This window comes from Coloeus monedula (assembly GCF_965178545.1).
Source record: "Coloeus monedula genome assembly, chromosome: 6".
Taxonomy (NCBI): Eukaryota; Metazoa; Chordata; class Aves; order Passeriformes; family Corvidae; genus Coloeus; species Coloeus monedula.
Window position 1 is genome coordinate 44,349,976 of NC_138786.1, and position 18,329 is coordinate 44,368,304.

At 33.9% G+C, this 18,329-nt stretch overlaps 1 protein-coding gene across 1 annotated transcript in view; it reads right to left on the reverse strand.

The window, feature by feature from the left end:
• Nucleotides 1-18,329, reverse strand: part of CEP128 (centrosomal protein 128) — a gene marked incomplete at its 5' end in the record, with an annotated part of 104,864 nt that overhangs the window by 40,097 nt on the left and 46,438 nt on the right. The window contains 2 exons of the mRNA XM_082283912.1: nt 15,574-15,766; nt 17,423-17,482. Coding sequence (XP_082140038.1) covers nt 15,574-15,766; nt 17,423-17,482 — 253 coding nt within the window. The remainder of the gene's footprint in view (nt 1-15,573; nt 15,767-17,422; nt 17,483-18,329) is intronic.

Genomic DNA, 18,329 nt, shown 5'->3' on the forward strand with positions numbered 1-18,329 from the left:
CTGGAATGCAGGCAATAATGTTCCTATTAGAAACAAATCTAAAGAACAAACCTTTTAAAAAAAATGTAACATACAACGGTCGTGAATAAACGCTTCCAATTTTACTTGACAAATTTTGCTGAGAAGCCATCAAACTTCAACCCTAACAATCTAATAGCACATTTATACTGCAATGAAATTCTTTACTTAAAGCTTCAAATAAACTAGTTTGGGTACTAATGAGTAAGTAATTACTCTTTGTGTCCCACAGAAGCTAGTCCAATCCAGCTGACATGGTGCTAGCACCAAGTGCTCCAGTTCCACCAGATGTGGTCAGATCACATCACAGATGGCATCTGCAGCTGCATTTGCCAGAATGCATGGAGGTCTCTTTGCTCCCTGCCCCTGGCATTGCTCTTGCTTACTTTGTCCTGCTTCAGCAAAATGACAAACCTGGACCTCCAAAAGGTCTTAGTTCATTACAATGAGAACAGCATACTGGCAAAAAACCAACAGTCCTATGCGGCTAATATTGAGTAATATATGATTATAGTCGGGTTCAAAGAGGAGGAGCCATACAACAAGGGATGGAGCAAGTAGCACTGATGGGAGTGAGAAAAACAGAAATAAGAATTCAGCCTTTTGTCTGCAGTAATATTAAATGTCTCCATGAATGGGATACTGCAATTTGACCCACTAACTCATGATTATCTTGGATTTGTGTATGTGAGCTGTCATCATAACTGTAACACAGACCTATGTAAGGAAACCAAACAATGTTTTTTTCTCCCATAATTTTGATTAGAAAACCTATTAAATAACCTGGAAAGAAAAAAAATCAGCATTATATAAAAGAAAATATAGTAAGAAATGTCTCAAAGCAAGGTCGTCATAACAGCTAACACTTTAAACAGCAAATACAGCTGAACACTCTTTTATCACTGCATATAACTGTTACAATTCTCTCCTGAATGGAAAAACATTTCCTTTCTGATAATGAATAAAATTTTCCAGGAGCACAAAGAAAGAAACTGAAACTTAATTTGTTTTCATTTACCAAGTGCAAGCTAGAAAAGATAATTTGTCATTTCTTGGTTTAGAAAATTATGTTGATATGTTTATGGGCATGGTAGCTATATAAAAATTATGGCATGGCATATGTAAATGACAAAACAGGAAATTGAATGCCACTTTCTTCAGTAAGCTCTCTCTCTTAATATCATAGGATTTTCTTTTTTTGATGTTTATCATCCCAACCATATTTATGCATATCAGCAAATTTCCTTTTGGCTACATCTGAAAGGCAGCTGCAGATCTTAATGCAAATATACACAGAACTGATCTTGGACCTATCAGCTAAGGAATGGTCAATGATTAAGGGTATCAAGGCTTTTGAAGCAGCTAGTGCAGCTCATTTGAATTGAAATAACTGGGCAAACCAAATGAGGCCAACAGCCGCAGGACAGAAGGCTTTTCTAGCCAAGGTCACTTGTTACCTGAGATGAGTAATTGTCCCAAGCCTAGAAGTGCATTTCTTAATTGGGCTGTTTGAAGATCAGAGCTAAACAATCCATTTGCGATGTTCACAGCATAGGAGAACAGATAATATTGGAAGCTCAAAGATACTGGTCCGGAAATTAAGTTTCTCTACCAATCTCAGAAAAAAGGGACTTTTAAGCAGCTTGGATGTCTTGTCAGAAGAGTAAAGAACACAAAAAAAGTCCTATCTCCATGGGATTCACTCCTTGATAAATGCTGTAAGAAAGCTTTTAATTCTACTACATGGCCCTATGTATCCCTAGGACCCAAAAGAAAACATTTAGTGCAACCAAACAAACATACATGCACAGAGGTCAGTATGACTTGTTGACACCAAACATAATGCAGCTAGAAATTATATAACACCCTATCTATTACACCTGCTATAGAGGAAGGTGCAATAAACTGAGCTAGCACTTATGAAGAAAGCCATTACAGCAATCCTTCTAATTTTTTCAGCTGTATTTAGCCTTTAAGTTTATTCCTCGGTGGGACAATCCTGTTGTTGTACTGTCCCGTGGTAACTGATGCTATACAACTGAGACTTAACAACTCAGCTGGTAAACATTTCAACTTTTGGTGAATGGCACATTTCACTTAATATCTAAAAATCTATTTTGAAAATTACACTATCTAAATGCACTAACTTATTCCTTCCACACAGCCATGTGCAAGAATCTACAGTAAAAGAAGTCTAGTAAATTTTTTCAATAAGAACTTTTTATACATAGATTTGAGGAAGAAATCTCTCCTACACTCCAAAAGAGAAGAGAATATTAAGAGGAAAATTATATATAATATATTATAACTGAATAGCAACATCAGAGCTTTTGTTTTTCTTTTCTTTCTCTTGTGCAGTGGAATAAGTGTAATTTTCAACTGAGACTTGATTTCTTATTTCTGATCAGTAGAATTCCTGGAGACTGATCACAAAAAACCCAAATTTACTCTGCTGTTTTCACTGAGTAAGAAGGTAAGAGGGCATTACTCTCACAATGGAGATTACATGGAGAAATGTATATCCAGTATGAGCAGTATAATAAATGTACTATAAAAATTTTATTTGTTATAAAAAGACACTGCAAATCTTATTACAAGGTTGATAAAAGCTGCAAATAAATTATGTTTATTATAGAATTGCTTATCCCATTCTCTCAACACTACATAATTTCTACAGGTAGACGCATTCAAATAGCAATCAAAGAAATGGCAAAATGACTGTCAAAATCCCACAAAAATGCACTGTAAACAGGAGAATACATTGAGTATTCTACAAACCTAATCCTTTACCTATTTACCTTATAGCTGCACGTCTGTTTAATCTCAACAGTGCAAACGCAAGGAATAAACTGAAGTTTGCAAAGGTGCTAAAATGTCTGATATGTTTTTATATGATGCCTCTTGCAGCCCACATTATAAAGTAGATTGACAAACACAAATTTGGAAAGTGCTTTCAATAGCTGGAGCATCATCTCCAAGGTGAGGAATGGAGAGGTACCAAGCAAACGGTGAACGTGCTTCACTGGAAAGGCCCCGAAGGGTACAACGGTTATGAGACATAGGTTAAAATATGCAGTGATCTGCTCATGCCTGTTGAGAATAGACAAAACAACAGAAAACTACTCTCTTAATGTACACCTAATGTTGAAAATTCATACTGTAAGGTTTTTACATCCTCTAGCAATCTTATTAAATGATTAAATTTCTCTTCCCTTGGGTCCTTCTATTACATACGACAAAATATAATTACAATCAATTAAAACTCCTCAGACTAAAAGTAAAGGTTTAAGCCTTAGGTCTGAAATATGTTTTGTACTGTGAAAATACAGTTCTAAACTTTCTTCAGAAAACAAGAAAATAACGAAAATGGAAACTTGGGTTTGCTCTCAGAAACTGTTTTTTCTCTCTTACAGAGAAGTTTGTATGCTTTTCTGTGGCTTCTATAATTTTACCCCTTTGTCTAGTATAATTTTCCTTTGCTGCAACATTTGTTGCCAGCATATTTATTTCAAAAGGCCTTTTATTTGACATAAGGCTTGGAATTTTTTTTCTGTATGACAATCTACAATTTTAATAATTACAATAAAATACAAATCATGGAACCCTTTCAGTTTCAAAGTAATATTTCAAATTAATCATGCTGAGTTTCTCTGACTCTATCAAGCTTTCTGACAGCATCTTTTCCAGACCTACACTTTACACATAGTACAATGTCACAGTGCAACACACAACTGTGCTTCTCCTCTAAGTTCATTTGTCCCAAAGAACTAGCATGACCAGTAACAGATTTTTTCCCATTTAATAAAAACTTGTTTTACTGTAAATATCTGTTCCTCTGCTGTCTTGATGTGTATTTTTTATACCCTAGCAAACCAGTTTACTTGAGCTGAAGTACAATAGTATTACAACTTCTTCTGGAAAAAACTTTCTCTTGGATCTTGTTTGCTCTGCTAAGGCAGAGCAAACAAAGCCTTTAGAGCAATTTAAAAAAACAGAGCTGTCTCTTAAGGACACAGATTAAAAGCACTGCTCGGGAAAAAGAGCAATGTCAGACGTGCAACTTGGAACCAGTGTACACATGCAACTTGCATACTGTGTACTTCAGAGCGCACATCAGATGAGAACAAAACACATGCAACAAATTTTAAGGTACAAGACACTTGATACTACGTTTTCTTGACCTGGCATCAAAATATTATTCATATTGGTGATTCATATGGAGAAAGAAAACTACCCAGCTTCTGATGACCACACACTCCTTATGTAGCTCTGTAAAAATGCCCTGATCACAGCTGGCATCTGTACTAGTGAACTGACACTGAGTACTGACATTTCTTCCTGACCTGATGCAGCATGATTCATGATCTGTCCAATACTGTTATACTACTACTCAAGTAAATTAGACTATTATAGGTTAGCAAATCATCATCAACATAATTCCTAATGAACAAAACTAAATTAATTACAAAAACTTTATGAGTAGCAACAAATAGAATGCTCAAATTCAATCACACTATATCTGTACATGACCACTTCAGGAAATATGAAATGCTAATTTTGTGAACTAAAAGCATTTTATGTTGCCATTCATATGGTACTAACAGATTAACGCATGAAAAATGCATAATCATCTATCTGAATGGCCCACATAATCATACCATTGATTCTCAATTACAGTTAAGGATGGAAAATTTCATAATTTAGTAGTAATAACACTGGCTTTATTGAAAATAATTCTTTGGAAATCAAAATTCCTTCCAGATAACAGAAGAAACAAAATCTGTTGCTTACTGCAAGACTACAGAATACTTATTGTTATTTAATCAGGTTACTTTACAAGTCACACACTGAAATGTTTTAAGATCAGATCAAAATAGGAGTTGTAGAGTACTGTAAACACATTGGATTTTAAAATACAATCATTTTTGAAACAGTCAAAAAAGAAACCTTAGGAAGCTTTCAGTTTTTATTGCCCTCACAATGCAATATTCCACAATGTCAGAAGCCAGCTTGATGATGCTATACTATATACATAATGTATATAAGATATATATATTGGAAAGGATAGGATATTTTTGTATTTTCAAATTTGAAATGTTTTTGCAACAAGTTAGAAACATTCCAACCCTAAAGTTGAGATCTTATCCTACTCTGTGGCTTATCTGCTAGCATCATGTGTTTCACTGTAATATATATAGACCATGGTACAAACTCATTAAACCAGTCTGTGTACATAAGCCTCATGGACCAAGAATGAAGTATTAATATTTCTTAAGCTTTTACAAGAATAAGAATGTATATAGTAGAATATTCACATTCCACTCTTACTTAAGAAGCCACTCTAATAAAACATAGCCCAACTTACTTACAATCCCCTTAATACACTCGAAAAGCATCAGCTCAACATTCCCAGCTTGGAGAAGAAAGTCTCTTCTTCCTCAGACATGAGGATAATATGAAGCTATGCAAAGCAAACTTCATCTCAAGTTCCATGACGTCTCATGGCTTGACAGAAGAAGGGCATCTGAAAAACTAAGTTCTCTGCCAATTTAAATATGCTTTTGCTAAAAAATAAACTGTTTTTTAATATTCATTAAGAACTTGATAGGGAAACTATGGATCACCAAATAGCTGTAAGATCGTTGCATTATACTCAATAGTGTCCTAACTTAATTCTGTCCTTTGAGCTCTTCCTTAATAAAAATGTGCTCCATGGATTTTAAGCACACCGCATTAGAACAAAATAATTTCCCTAGGATTTTTTCATTTTATATAGTGTCTTGCAAGGAACGGAATACTGTCTGATCATTTGATTTTTCAAGTAGAAGCAGTTTTCCATACAGACAACATTCAAGAATTATTTTCAGAAAATGCTGCTCCTAGAACATCAATCCAATCAAGAAAGTAACGTTTTAGGGCCGAGTCATCAAATATAATTAAAACCAGGAAGGCAAAGTTTTTGTCCTGGCAGCTGAAGTACGTACAACATCGATGCAGTATGTACATATGCATGAAGAACAGACATATATATTTCAATAGATGTGTTTTCTTGGGTTTGCACTTAGCTTCTTTCTTTAGTGGTAGGCATCTCAATTTACCAGGTATACTAAAACAAACAAACAAAATATCCACAACAAAATCATATGTGTTAATTTTTGTTTCACATTCTAAGTCGACAAATTTTACGTTTAAATGTTTCCACTAAACAGAGATTTACATACTGGCAATATATAATGTTGCACAAGCGTAGTGCTCAAATACTCAAAAATAAGTACTGCAATATGAACATGTGTATTTTAAAAAATAGTTCTCAGAGTAGAATTACGAATTAAGAAATTCAGCTGAGGAATATGAGACCAAGCTCAGTTCTCTCTCTTTTTTTTTTTTAATACCTAACCAGGAGCAATTCTCTTTATGACTCAGATACTGTATCTGTTTTAGCAAAAAAAATAAAACTTTACAACAACGTTTACTAAGAGTGCTTAATCACTTGCAGTGCAACTCCTTGAAAATAGACAGAAGTACTCAAATCATGCCCTTGACATGTTACAGCTTTATCCTAGAGACATAATAGATGCAGACAAGAAAAATACTGTGACTCTCTCTGCCCACTCTAAAGATTCAGAAATATGTGCCATTATTACATGTGAATTTTTTAAAAATTACATAGAAGGACTTGTTGTTTAGTAAAAACAATTAGTAGCTTGTTGCTCTGATCACTCATACTGCATGAACTGTATAGCTAATTTGCTTGTCTTACTTGTCTCTAAAACACTTTTAAGGATTTTCCCTTTTAACTACAAAATAGGTAAAGCATTCAAAAGTACCAATCACAGTTCCCATTTTCTTAAACCAAAACCAAGAAGGAAAAAAAGGTGTTAGATACAGACAGTTGTTATTCTGAACATGCTCATCAGAGTAAATATTCAACCTAGTAATTTGTCATATTTAAGCCACTAGAAGGAAAAAATGTGCAAACAGATTAAATATCACTTATTTAATCTTTATATAGAAAAAATAAAACCAGCTAGATTTCCTTTTTTTCAAGAATTCACTTACATTGTATATTCTGTAATTAAAATTATTTTGTTGTGTACAGTCAACATTAAGAATTGGTTTTACTGATGACTGAAGCTCTTCTCAAAGTGAGGAATTTTTTGGTACTGACATAGGACTTAAACTTCAATTCTCCAAATACACAATATCATTAAGACACCGTTCAGGAAAAAAAAGATTTTAAACAGCATGTCAGCTGACAGGATATAAAAGCTATTAACATAGCAATGAACTACAATGAAAACCATATTCTAGACAAAAAATTCTAGACAAAACCATTACACAAGCTCTAATTTTGAAAGATATTGAATCTATGATATAGCAAGATGCAAGATTTTAAATACTTCTTTAATTTCAAGAATATTACTATAATAAATCTTAGATAGCATTTTTTTCCATTTCTGTTCAAATTTCCAACATGATTCATCTGTATTTTAGACTAAGGTGGCTTTGACCAAGGGAATAGGTACAATAGGAGAGGAACATAGAGCCCTTGGTTCAGTTTCATTTCCTATAAGAGAGTATATTATTTAATTAAACTGCCATCTTATCAGATATTAAAGAGTTTCTTTAGGATGACATTGTTACCTAAAGAAGACTAAATGACAGCATGTGTCTGTAATGTACTTCTCAGGAAAATATTGAATTCAAGACAAGCATGGAAGTGTCTGTGTTGGGGTAGTTTTTGTTTGGTTGGTTTTTTTTTCTAAATTTAGTAACTGTAAATTGGTGATATCAGTCTGGTATAGAAACATAGTACATAACCTGAAAGCATGACAGCACCTTTCATATTAATTCAAGGAGTCCTGATAAAGTTGTACAGTTGATTACAAGATTCTCTTTATTATATAGTGTTAAACCACTGTTAAGCTGTAATTGTGCTTATAAATAGTCCTATGCCATCATTTCAACAGCTGTAAAAAAAAAAAAAACCTCACTAGTTCATAGAATACCATCTATTTTAGCTTGGTTTAAAGAAAAAAGTCATCATTCACAAAAGGAAGAAAAGATCAAATAATACATTTAAACTATTTAATATATACTGAGTCCCCATCCCCAGGTTACTCTTGTTAATTTTGATTTAGTTTCCAATATGTGCAGATAAACCCAGAAGTAAAACTAACAAATTTAGTCTCTTACTGTTAGTGAGCAGTACAAACTCAGCAATTTAAAGGGCTCATCATGCTTTCCAAACTAAAAATCTGTACATAAGTTTCAGAAAATCATCTAAACTATGTGATTCAGAAAGAAAAAAGAAATCAAAGGAAGTCTTGAAAACATCTTAGCTACAGTCTGATCCCATCTCTTACCTTCTCTTTTTCACAATGGCAGCCATATTTTCATGAGTGCATAAAAAGATAATGTCAAATGGAAACGGCTCCAGAAAAATACTAGATAATTACAGCAATGCATGTCCAGTCAGATATTTCCAGTTTTCCAATTAAAAAAATTCCACAGGGTAAGATTTCTAAATGATTTGGGTTTATTTCCATTCTTCTAGGAATCTGAACGCAGGTTCATTTTGGCAAAGTTTAAAATAACTTAGAAGTCCTCCCTCCTCCTTCCCCCATCACATTAAAAAAACCAAACATTATTTAAAGGGCAAGAACACTTATAAGAAGAAATAAATAATTTTAATAGTAATGATATTTCAACTTTATGCATTTTGAAGCTCACTATGAAAACCAAGTACAATGAAGAGTTTCTCTGAAATCCTTCAGATTCCTTCCTGTATGTATGCTTAAAAGAGTGTTCTCTCTACTTGATGCTCCCGATCACTGTTCAATAAAAGATGACTGGAAAATACCTTGTGATGTTTCTTGTTGCCACAGAAAGGACTCTTGTTCAAACAAGGGCAATATCATGCAATATATAAGAAAAAGAAAATTAATAAAAAAGAAAGAAACAAAGCTGAAGGGGCAGAATCAGACTAAGTTGTCTTCAAAACAGCATATGTATTTTACTATTAAATGAAATATAATAGGTCATAATAGAAAGATTTCAGACTATTTTGATTTTCACTGGTTCCCAATTTCATATGTTTCCTCAGTTTAATAACAGATTCCTCAGTGTCAGCGTATTTGCACTCAATGCACTACACTGTCTCTTACTTTAAAATTTGCTCTTTCTGCTTTAGTGTTTCTAAACAAAAATTGGACTTACTGACTTTAAAGTAGAAAAAACCAGGAATATAATTTGAAATATTAGGTTTTGTCAAAGCAGAGTTTTACCTACATTTTTAATCTACTTTAATATAACAGGCTCTTTTGAGTGTACATTATCCACAGCAAATGAATAACAGATAATCCTGACTGAACCGAACAGAAAAAAAGAAATTAAAATAAACTGGTGTCTTGCTTCAGGAATCACTTACCAAAATCTTTGTAAAATATACTTGTTTTCATCGCAAGTGATGAAACTAGAGGTAACTGTAAGATTCATAGAGATGATACCGTCACTATAGCCAGCTAAAATGTAAGTCTTTCAAAATTTGATTTTGGTATCCTCAAATCTGAGACAATGCACAATGATAAATGCATGAGGGATAAACTTAATGCATAAAGCCAAACAGCACAGACTTGTCCAGTTCAGGTTTGTGCTTGTGACAAAAGCATCTAACATTAGTCTATCATAGCTCAGGACTAGAACTGTTACCTTCTTAAGCTTTACTTAGCAGTATAACCTGTAAAAGAGAAATTCTAAATATGTAACAATATAAGTGTGATTATAGAGTATTATCTCAGTAGACAGTGAGAACTGGTACAGAATATGTCCTGCATCACCTGGGACGTTGTGTAAAATAGCATATTTGCAGAATATTTTGAGATAAATTATATCAGTCTGTAAATAGGAGCAATGCACCTGCTCTTCTTACATCACTACAGCCTCACTAACATTGTTTCATTAAAAAAGAACAGATATGGCCTTGCCAAATATGTCAGGTCTTATTTTGCTAAACATTTATGTGTTGACTATCCATGTCTTCTCTGAAGTAGGAGTATATTATCCTAAAATAAAAGAACTGTGCAGACTTCATGTCCACCACTATACAACACATTATGTCTAGCTTATATAAATGTCAATATATTCCAAAATTTTCTTGGAAAGGCAATTAAAGTACATCTGAGCTTCTAAGACCAATGGGTGCACCCAGGATCAAATATAGACTTTCACTGATTCGAATGATGAACTTTTCAGACTACACAGTTTGGCTAGACCATATAGAAATGCAGTAAATGAAAGAAATTTTTGCTAGGTCCTGGGTACAATTCTTGACAATGGCATTAAAAAGATAATAATAAAAAAAATACTTGTTACCTAAACTAACTTTTAAATTATTTTAAGAACACCTTGGCATGCTCAGTGATTCCAGAATGCAAATGAAGCTTAGTTAAGAAACTGGAACTTATGTGTTTTATTTCCTCATACCCTTGTTAACAGATTGAATACCTAATGCAATGTTTTTGAAATAAATTTGATAGTGAGACCAAAATCACTCTAAGAGGAAAAATGGAATCTAAGTTGTTATTTACTGAAATATCTCGTTGTGTAGCATGCTAGAAAAATATATTAAGTAGTGAACTGTATCCAAAGTACAAATCTGCAAACCTGAAATCAGAACCCACATCCTCTTCAGTTCTTCTGTATTCATAAATATTGCTAGACTTCTGAATTTCTAAAGTCTCCAGCATGATACTTTTACCAAGAATGGAAGACAAATGTAGCTGATCTTGAAGCATCACCAGGTAACTATGAAACTTCTGCTACTCTGTAAACAATCCTGAAACTCTGTCCTTCACAACTGTACTTTGCTTCATTCTCTATTCTCTCATTCATGAATCTTTATGTTAGCTTACTTGTATTTTTCAGGATTATACCACATGGACAGCCAGTTTATACCACCACAGGTACCATTGTGATAATGTTAACACTTCTACAGAGATTCACAAGGAGGATTCAAAAGCCTGCAATATCATAGGTATTTACAAACGCCTTGGTGAAGGGAAAAGACAAGAAAACCCCATAGTTAGAAGTTTTAGTAGGCCTATTTAAGCTAATAAAACTTCCTTAAACATGTTCATCAACAAAGCAGTTTAAATATTTATCCTACCTACTTTTGGTATGTCCACCATAAATCTCTATTTTTATTCTTTCTCCCAAAAAAACTCCAGGAGTAAACTACATTATCAGATCCATTGAAAGGAAATTAACAAATTAATTTCTTGAGAATACAATTTCTCTATCTCATTTTCATAATTCTGACATAAGTGAACTTAAATTAATGGAGTATTTTCACACTATATCAGGTACTCAGACAAGTGGTTTGTGTCGGTGGAGACACTCAACCACATCTATGGATATTCATGGTTATTCACAGAATCTGATAAAATGCTCCCATCTAAAATCTGTGTCATTCCAAATGCAGCAGAAAATATTTTCATCCATTTGATCAAATTTGATTGAATACCCATTTAATTTAGCAATACTGTTAAGGATACGTTGGTGTTTAAAAAAAAATAAAAAAGCGAAGGGCTCTTTTTTATCAATTAAATACATTCTGCCTTCAATTGCTTAATTCCTGCACCTGGGATTTGCCCAAAATTTCATTACTGGGTGCCTTAGTATTGTGTAAGTACTTCCATTTTCTATGTTTAAGAAACAAAAGCCAACCAGCATTCTGCATCCTAAATTTAAATTTTTTATCATTTTGATGGATTGCTTTCTCCTTTTGGCTTAACACCTTTTTTTATGCTTTTACCTGTGTTTTCTTTTTTCCCCTCTGGGAAAGTAGTTTTTCCAATTTTCATGTTCAAGTCATTGATCCATTAAACTATTTACATGTTTACATTCTACTACTTGCATCATAATCAAGGCTGGGCTTTTCATTCAGTATGTAAGAGTATCTGTTCAAGATATAAAAGCAGTCATATTTTGTCTTGCACCCTTTTTAAAATAAAAACAACCCTTTTAAAACATTTAAATGAATCACTTGATACAAAGAACAGTACTCAAAACTCACATTAACAGATATACATTCTATTATTTCCCTATCTTCTACAATTTCTAAAAAAAAACTGACTTGGTATAACGAAGGTCATAATTTTCAAATTAAAAAGAACAATCTAAGTTGACATGACTGTAAAACAAACCAATTAAATTCATGTGGAGATTGTAGCTCCATTATTCTTGCATACACTGTCACATGCTCTGTCATTTAATTAGTGGTACAAGAAAATTATATTAAATACCAAGTCAACCTGCCGATTGGTGCACTAATAAAAAGTTCTTAAAATTTTGTTCAATGTTTGTAAACATTATTATGAACTTCTGACTCTAGCTTCAAATTCAAAATTGATTTAAAAGCAGTAAAAATAAATAATACATAATATTTCCTTTCTTGGTATCAGGTAAATGAAATTAAACTATTCCAATGCTATTCCCTTTTGCGTACCAAGAAAGCTACCAATTTTTTTAAGGCTCCAATTTTTATTATCATATTCCTACTCTTCATACTAAGCCCACTCATGAAGAAAAGTGAGTCTACAGACCAGCATCTCTGAAAGAGTACCAACTATCCCTTTGTCACTTAGAGGAGCACATTCCTTACTTGAATTTATCATTCTTATATTTAATCATCGCATCAGTACTCCCCTGCACAGTTGCACGTTGAACACCATACAGGTGACAGCCATACTGTGGCTTCTGCTACATCTATCAGTTATTCAGTAACTACCAACTATTTTATCAAATTAATGACAACAGGAAGTTGGGCTCAGACGTATTTTATTTCCCTATCTCTAATTAGAATGAACACTTACTGAATTAATAAAGTCTTGAATACTATTAAGAGAAGCAGACACACTCCTGGAAGGGCTGTAACACCACAGGGCTAAAGCTAAAAAAATACACTGGTACTGAGCCAAATCATGATAACTTCATCTGTATGCACAAGATTGCTGATTATCAGATCTAATCAAAATGAAACATGACAAAGTGAATTATAAATTGACAGACATGAAGAATATTCTTAATTGTGTATATAAATAATTGGCTGTGTAATTGGAAGTACCTGCATCTCTCCTCCAACACTATTTTAATAGCAGTGCCCAAAAACAAACAAAAAAATCCCACCAAACAACACACCAAAAAACACCCTACCAATCACCACCTTACATGACCAGGTTTCAAATTATAGCTCATTAAAAAACCATGGCATGTCAAGAGACAACAAGATGCTTGATAGCTGCTTATGAACACACTCCTGACTCCCTATTTCCCCATCAAACAGTAAATTACAATTATTTAAATCAGAAATAAAATTCAAAACAAAAATTAATGTTTTATGAATGTTTTTAAGTGAAGACAGCAAGGAGGATATCTTGGGAAATCCACTAGCAGCAGTCAAGGTTACCTATCTTCCTCTGTTGCTATCTTCATACCCATGTATCCTCAGATCCTGTGTATGTATCCTGATCCCAGGGTTTAAAACTAACACTGGCCTGCATTGTTGGCACTGTGTCACCTTTTTGTAAGTTCTATTTCTCATTCTTTATTTAGTGGAATTTTAAACAATGTTTACTGTTTTCTGCTACACAGAAAACTTTAACAACTATTTAACAGTTACTTCCTTTCTCTTACCTACTTTTAACTAGCATCCACCTCTAGAGAAGACAAAGGAGAACACCATTTACTTAAAACTGCTTAAGTTGTAGTATGTGAAGTAACAAATGGAACTGAGCATACTTGGAGGGGAAAAAAGAAAGGGCCCTTATAAAAAGAAGGTATAAGATTACACACTATTTTTTGTGCTCAGTTAACAACATTACTTCTTACCACTCTTTTCAGTTTAATAACTGCCCATAATAACTTGACCTACAGCTTGAAATTTAAATGCAGGCTGTGAATTGTTCCACGAAGTCTAAACTAAATAAGTACAATAGAACAGAGATCTAAGTAAGGTTTGCTTTATTTCCTATGCACTTGCATTAAAAAGGCAAATAAGGCTTCAGGGAGATCATCTTAGTAGATAATTATTCAAATATAAAAACACTAAAGCACTATTAATGTCATATCAGGGTCTGTGTGCCATCTTTCTTAACAAATGAAGGACAGCAATAGAAACATTCAAGCTTGAAAGATCAAAGCACGTTCTCTTTCAAAGTTCTTTGTAAATGGAAGAAGAAAATTTTGACAGAATCTTACAATTCTTTTAAAACAAATAACCAGCACTGTTCTATAAAATATTTACAAGAATGTTTTTATCTGTTATTGCTGTTGTGGTGGTGGCTTAATCCCAGTTGGCAACTAAGTACCATACAGACACTTGCTCACATACACACACCCTGTTGCTGAAATGGAGAGGAGAAATCAGAAAGAAGCTAAATCCCATGGGATTAGACAAAAGCAGCTTAAAAATTAAAAAATTAAATAATAAAATTTTAAAAATAAAAAAGAAATAAAAAAGAAAAGGAAAACAACAAAAAAGATAGAAATAAAAACAAAAAAACCCCAAGTGATGTAGAATACCACTGCTCACCACTGACGTCCAGCCCCTTCTCCAGCTGTGATTGGCTCCTCCCAGACAACTCCCCTGTGTTTATATACTGCGAATAATGTTCTAATATACAGAATATCCCTTTGGTCAGTTCCCCCAGCCTGGCCATGCTCCCTTGCAGCTATTTGTGCACCTGCTCACTATCGGATCATGGAAAACTGAAAAGTCCTTGACTTAGGGTGCAACAACTAAATCATCACTGTGTTATCAACATTACTATCATACTGAATCCAAAACACAGCATGTTTCAGCTACTAGGAAGAGAATTAACTTTGTTCTAGCCAAAATCAGGCAGTTTTGGTTTTGCTACATTTCACAAAACATTTTCAATAGTAAGTCAGCCACTAGAAGCTGTAACTACACTTGCTAAAAGTTTACGCTTATCTGAGTCTATATCAATCAGCACAAAGTGACAACTAACAAAATAATTGAAGAGAATACTTATTCTGTCCAGTTCTATCAGTATGGAGTCCTGAATAAAGACTGGAACAAGATTTCTGAAGAAAACCTAAAAGGTGACACCTTTCTTTCAAAACTGGGGGAAGAGAATACCATGAAAGATCATACCACGACACAGCGAGCTATGCAAATAGCAGTCTAACTCAGACAGCCTCAGACTCTTGTACAACCCTTTTTGCCCGGGTCGTGCAATGTCCCAGAAGGTACAGCTGGAAAATATTTCTATATCCACTGTGCATGATGTAAACTCTTGTGTTATTCAGCCACTGTAATGGGTTGAAACACAGTTGACTGCATTTGCCTTTTTTGTCAGCGAAGGAAAACAAAAACCCACAAACCTAGCATTTTTCTTGGTTATCACTAGCACATTGCAGTTTGCAATAACTAGTTGATAAAATACATCTGAATGTGCCATAGAAATTACAATTAATACAATTCTACATTCTTTCTCCCTTTTATCAACAAAAATCAAACCAGTAACATACCTCTTTTTTCTCTGTGAACTTCTTCCAGAAGTTTTTCTTGGTTTTTTATCTGTTTAAAGAGAGACTGATGTTCAGTCTCCTTTATCTGTGCAAAGTGCTTGAGCTGTTCTCGGCTTTGCAGCAAGTAGCATCGCAGTTTTTTTTCCTTACTTTCTCTTTCCTTTACCTCCTCACACAGCCACTGAAGCTTAGTCTATATTAAAAAAATGGTACAATAAAAAGTAAAGAATTCTAATGACAATAAAAGGACATAAATGTTCACTGAGCAAATTGTCTTTGGAGTTAAAGATTACTCATTTGTATCTATCTGAATAATAACAATAGGGGACATTCAGATATATGACGAGAACATATGTGGACCTTCAAGAGACTCAAAAGACATATTTTGGTTGATAATTATATGTGAAAAGACAATATAGTGATCTTCTTTTATATTATTGTATTTCTTTTTAAATAAGAAGTATGAATTTGCTAGGGTAGATATGGAAATTCACTTTGAATTAGTGCACACAGACACCAAGACATAGGCCTTCCTTTCAGAATACCTTTTTCTCTTTATTTTATGTTGAAAGAATATAAAGTATTTCCCCTTTCTAAAAAAGTGTATTTAAGGTTTACTCAGAGGAGAAAAGATCTCATTGATAAGGTTGTGATCAATATAGTAAATCTAGAAGTGATCAAATGAAATACTTTCACACAGCCTGTTTAACGACAAAAGAAAATAAAAGTGGCATTTTAAGTAGTCATTCATTCTAAACTTCCCTCTGGCAGCTAAACAAACTTAGGTGAGAAGTGTATGCAAAATATTACTAGGCACTCTTTGAAAGTTCTTTTTATTATGTCAGTGTCACTTTTTCAAGTGAAGAAAATACTTCCCCCGTAACATTTCTCCTATGATTCCAATCTTGTCTCTGTTATCTATAGTGGTAGTGTTTCTTGGTCTACAAGTCTTACCCAGACCACACACCATGAATAACCTTCTCTTACATGAAAACATTCGCAATTTTTTTTCCTTAAGTCAATTCTCCTGTGGCTTTGACCTTTCTACATGAAGTAAAAACACCAGTTGTCTTCCAGAGTTTGTGATCTATTTTGATCATGAGAAACTTTCTTCTTTTAAAAGATATGGGTAAGAAATATGCTTATGTGTGTGAGTTGAGGGTGCTAGAGGAAAGCTACAAAATGAAAAGCAAGATTTATGAGTTACAGTCATCACCTTGAAGATGTTTTCAAGCATATGTGCCCCCACATTATAGGGCTTGAAAGCTTTAAAGTGGAAAGAAAAATCGTTCATTTTCCAAGAATCCAATCTAATACATTTCAGATTTAATACCAGCCTTATTTAAAATCATCTCTTGCCTTGTGATAATGCTAAAGAGAAACTTAACCCGCTGACTACATTTTCATGCTTTACTTGTCTGAAAAAGATTTGAATCAGATCTAAAGGCTATCACTGCTCTTACTTCAATGCCTTTATTTGGTGATAACAACATTGCTATTTATTTTGCTACAGAGATGGCTATATCTTGTTGATAGAAACATTCGGAAAACTATTCTGTCAGTTGAAATAACAGTCTGGAAATACCAGAATTATTGCCAAAGGAATGCTTTTGTATTTTTCCTTTTACACTTTAAGTGCCATTTTAAACAGACCTTCAACTGAATCAGATCCATCCATTCACAGACTCACCCCCCTCACTCAATTGTTAGGGCTGAAAAGGACCTCAGGGATCATCTAGTACCTAGTTTCAACCCCCTGACATGTGTAGGGACACTACCCACTACACCAGGTTGCTCAAATATTGGATATCAGCTTATTCAGTGAAATTTCAGGAGTTTTGACTATTACCTTTGTTTCTGCTAACCAGCGATGAGGATCATTCAGTACTGTTGGTGTGAGGGATATTGCCTATGGAAAAGCAGGAGACAGAGACGTAAAATGGGAATTAGACATAGAAGGAAGAAAGTCTTTCCTGATTACTGGAAATTCATCAAACAAATACATTTTTTATCAAGGAAGATTAAGCCTAGTGTTTGACTTCTCTGAATACAAGTATTTATCCATCAAATTCCTCCTTGCTCACCCAAGTTGCAGGGGCAATTTTTTGAAGGGTGAAACTTTTTAGAAACCTTGGCAATACCTAAAGTACTGGGCAGAGGAACAATATAACAAAGGAAGCTGCTTTTTTTCTTTTTTTTTTTTTAAAAACTAACTTTTTTTCACATTAGCTGTCTAGTCAAAAATTCACATTCAGAACTAGTTTAATTTTGCCAGTGACCAAAAAAAAGGAGAATTGTACAAACAGGGATCTACAAAACTTTATCCAGAAACCAAAAACTCTGCACAAGGTGGGAAGCAAATCCAAGAAGGTATGGCTCAATGATCAAGAATCTGGCAACCAGAGCAGATCACAAAACTTAATAAAAAGCCAGACTGAGCTATAAGAATACAGAGGAGAAAGCTTGTTTGTCAAACACATTTTCTTAGAATTCTCATCTAGTTTTGTGCTGCAACATCCCAACTCCATATGTAAGTGGAGAAATGGTGTCAATTGTGAAAAATTCCTATTACAAAAGCAGCCTAGCCCAGTCAAACGACCAGGAACTACAAAGTATTCTCTGTTTAAATAGCAAGACAAAAAAAGATGTAATATGAATGTACTCCGGGGTTGCAGCTAAGGCTAAAAATCCACCAGGTCAAGCACTTGTGAGTGTGGCAATGAGCTGAGTCATACATTCCGTTCTCTTTATTCTCA